This window comes from Montipora foliosa, chromosome 3 (assembly GCF_036669935.1).
Source record: "Montipora foliosa isolate CH-2021 chromosome 3, ASM3666993v2, whole genome shotgun sequence".
In the NCBI taxonomy this organism is placed as follows: Eukaryota; Metazoa; Cnidaria; class Anthozoa; order Scleractinia; family Acroporidae; genus Montipora; species Montipora foliosa.
This window is the reverse complement of record NC_090871.1, coordinates 67,133,987-67,136,486: the sequence shown is the minus strand read 5'-3', so window position 1 is coordinate 67,136,486 and position 2,500 is coordinate 67,133,987. Positions and strand designations below refer to the sequence as shown.

General features: G+C 38.0%; 1 protein-coding gene across 1 annotated transcript in view; it reads left to right on the top strand.

Annotated features, from left to right (window-relative positions):
- Window positions 1-2,500, top strand: part of LOC137998060 (galanin receptor type 1-like) — a 9,161-nt gene that overhangs the window by 6,358 nt on the left and 303 nt on the right. Inside the window, exon 3 of the mRNA XM_068844458.1 lies at window positions 1-2,500. This exon is cut by the window's left edge and continues 184 nt beyond it; it is cut by the window's right edge and continues 303 nt beyond it. Coding sequence (XP_068700559.1) covers window positions 1-858 — 858 coding nt within the window. The 3' untranslated portion in view covers window positions 859-2,500.

The following is a 2,500-nucleotide window of genomic DNA, read 5'->3' as shown; positions in this document are numbered from 1 at the left end:
GTGAAGGCCATCCGTGGGATGAGATCAACAACCAACTATCTCCTGGTCAATATTGCTGTAGCAGATATTATTACGCTGCTCTTTACGATTGTACACTTTATTCTATCAAGGTTCTCGTCTCCATCTTCCTTCACAAGTGCTGCCTTAAATTTCCTTTGTAAATTCATTTACACCAATACCGTGTCTTTGGTGTCGTTTTTAGTGACAATGATGACACTGACGTTGTTAGCAATAGAAAGGTATCAGGCCCTTGTGAAACCGCTGACATCATCTCGCAGACTAACTTCTGAAAGGATTGCCTGCGTTATTACAGGAATCTGGTCAGCTTCCTTTGCTCTCGTGACGCCACTATTCGCTACTACTACATATAAACCTGACGATACGGAAAATTGTAGCCATGGTGATGCAAGGGAGGGTATAGTAGTCTACATCTACTGTTTTGTAGCGATTCTTGTCCTTATTCCTTTTACGATAATCATGTTTTGTTATTCGTTTATCATATATGGCATGTACATCAACAAAACCATCTTCAACAACAACGGAGAAAGACGAGCAACACGACAGGAAATCACAGAAAAGCGAAGATTGGTGTGGCTTTTGATAACTCTCACATTGATATTTTTTGTGGCTTTTATTCCTTACGGAATTTTGCTAATTATGAGATACATCGAAGTAAACAATGCTTTCATCATTGATCTCCACTATGCGACACAGTACCTCGTGCTTCTCAACTGTGCTGTAAATCCTTTCATATACGCATTTGCAAGTTCTGGTTACCGACGGGGCTACGCGTTTCTCCTCAAGAAAATTACATGCCGTAATACCACGGTTAATGCCATCGAACTTCGTGAAATGTAATTACGGACTTCCGTACGTACCATGTAGCCCCACTCTCTTAGATGACGAAGAGTCTCCTAGAAGCGAAAAAGAAAGGCTGCGTCCTCTAAAGTTGATCCCGGCGCCTTAGGTTATATTGAATTGTTCTAGTTCTATGTATTACAGTTTCACTTAAATTTTAAGGACCCTGGTAGAGCAAACTACAGCAAAAATATGCCACAATGATGAAAAAATATTTACAGACAAAATAAAATCAGTCTGAGAAATATTGTTGATGCAGGAAATTGAGGATAATCAGAAATTAAAGACATCATAGAACAGAAGTGAAAGTTAATTACATTCCTTTTAGGTTTGATAGGTAGACTCATTTTAATACCCAATATTACATGTACTAGGCTTAAATAGCCTAAGGCTATGAAAATGCTGCGTAAATTGTTCTTAGAACAGCAAATAAAATAGGGACCTCTAGACCGGAGGACGAAGACGACTATGAGTACCAGTTTTCCGTTCTGAGCACGCGCACTTCGAAAAATGCTCATGCTCAGTACGGAAAACTCGTACTCGTATTCACTGGCGAAAAATGTCTGATTGGTCGAGGCCTTGTCATGTGACTTCAATACCTCATATCAAACATGGCTGCCATTCGGTGTTTATTAGATCTCCGTCGACAGAAAAAAGACCCTTTTTCAGGCGAGTAAAACGGACGAACGTTTGACTGCATAGTGCGTTTTTCTATGCCAGCTAGATTCTCTCTTAAGCCAACAGTGCTACGAGGGAAATTTCTTTAAAAATTTCAAGGCCAACGCGAGTCTCGGTTGCTGTGACAGTGTTCGAGTGAAAATTCGTTTGAGGAGCTTACCAGCTAATGGATTACCATCTTGATTTCAATTCAAGCGTGGAACAAAAAAGATACCACTAAATTTGCAAATGGTTTCTCTTCCAACTAAGTAGTTACACGATGTTTCCGCGAGGGCCCGCATCTAACAGAAAATGCTAAGATTTTCGCTTTTTTTTTCAAAATTAAGTTGTTAAAATTGCCATTCTAGTGGTCCATAGAGGAAAATTTATTAAGACCGAGGGGAAAATTTAGAAATGGATTTCAGTCGTTCAAAAATAAATTTAAAAGTAAATTTAGCAGTAATAATAACCATGTCATAGCACCTCATATTGGGTACACTAGAAGGAAACCTTTTAGTTGCAATTATATATTGTTATAGTTGTTCTAAGCAAAATGCCAATACCAATAAAAAATTGTTTGCTTCCCCCCAAATTATAGAATTAAACAAAGATTAAGTTAACTCTGAATAGCCCAACATTCTAAGTTGAGAATTTGATTCAGAAATCCAGCTTACTTCAGGAGGGAGAATTTTACTGTTACAACAAAATATTACTACTGCTAATAATATGCTTTCACCACATTGACTACAAAAATACTTTATCAGGAACTGATTTTATCTTCTAGCAATAAAACAGCAGGAGGATATAAAATTAGGTATCTTCAAAGTTTAGAAAACTTGTTGAAGGTGATTCAGTGCCACCCTCCAAAACTTTTCACAAATTTCACGCTGGCCTACTAAGTACTTCCAGTACAACAAATTATTTAACCTCTCTTTGCGGACTCCGGTTGCAACACAGCTGCTTCAATAATTTTAATCCCCTTGCA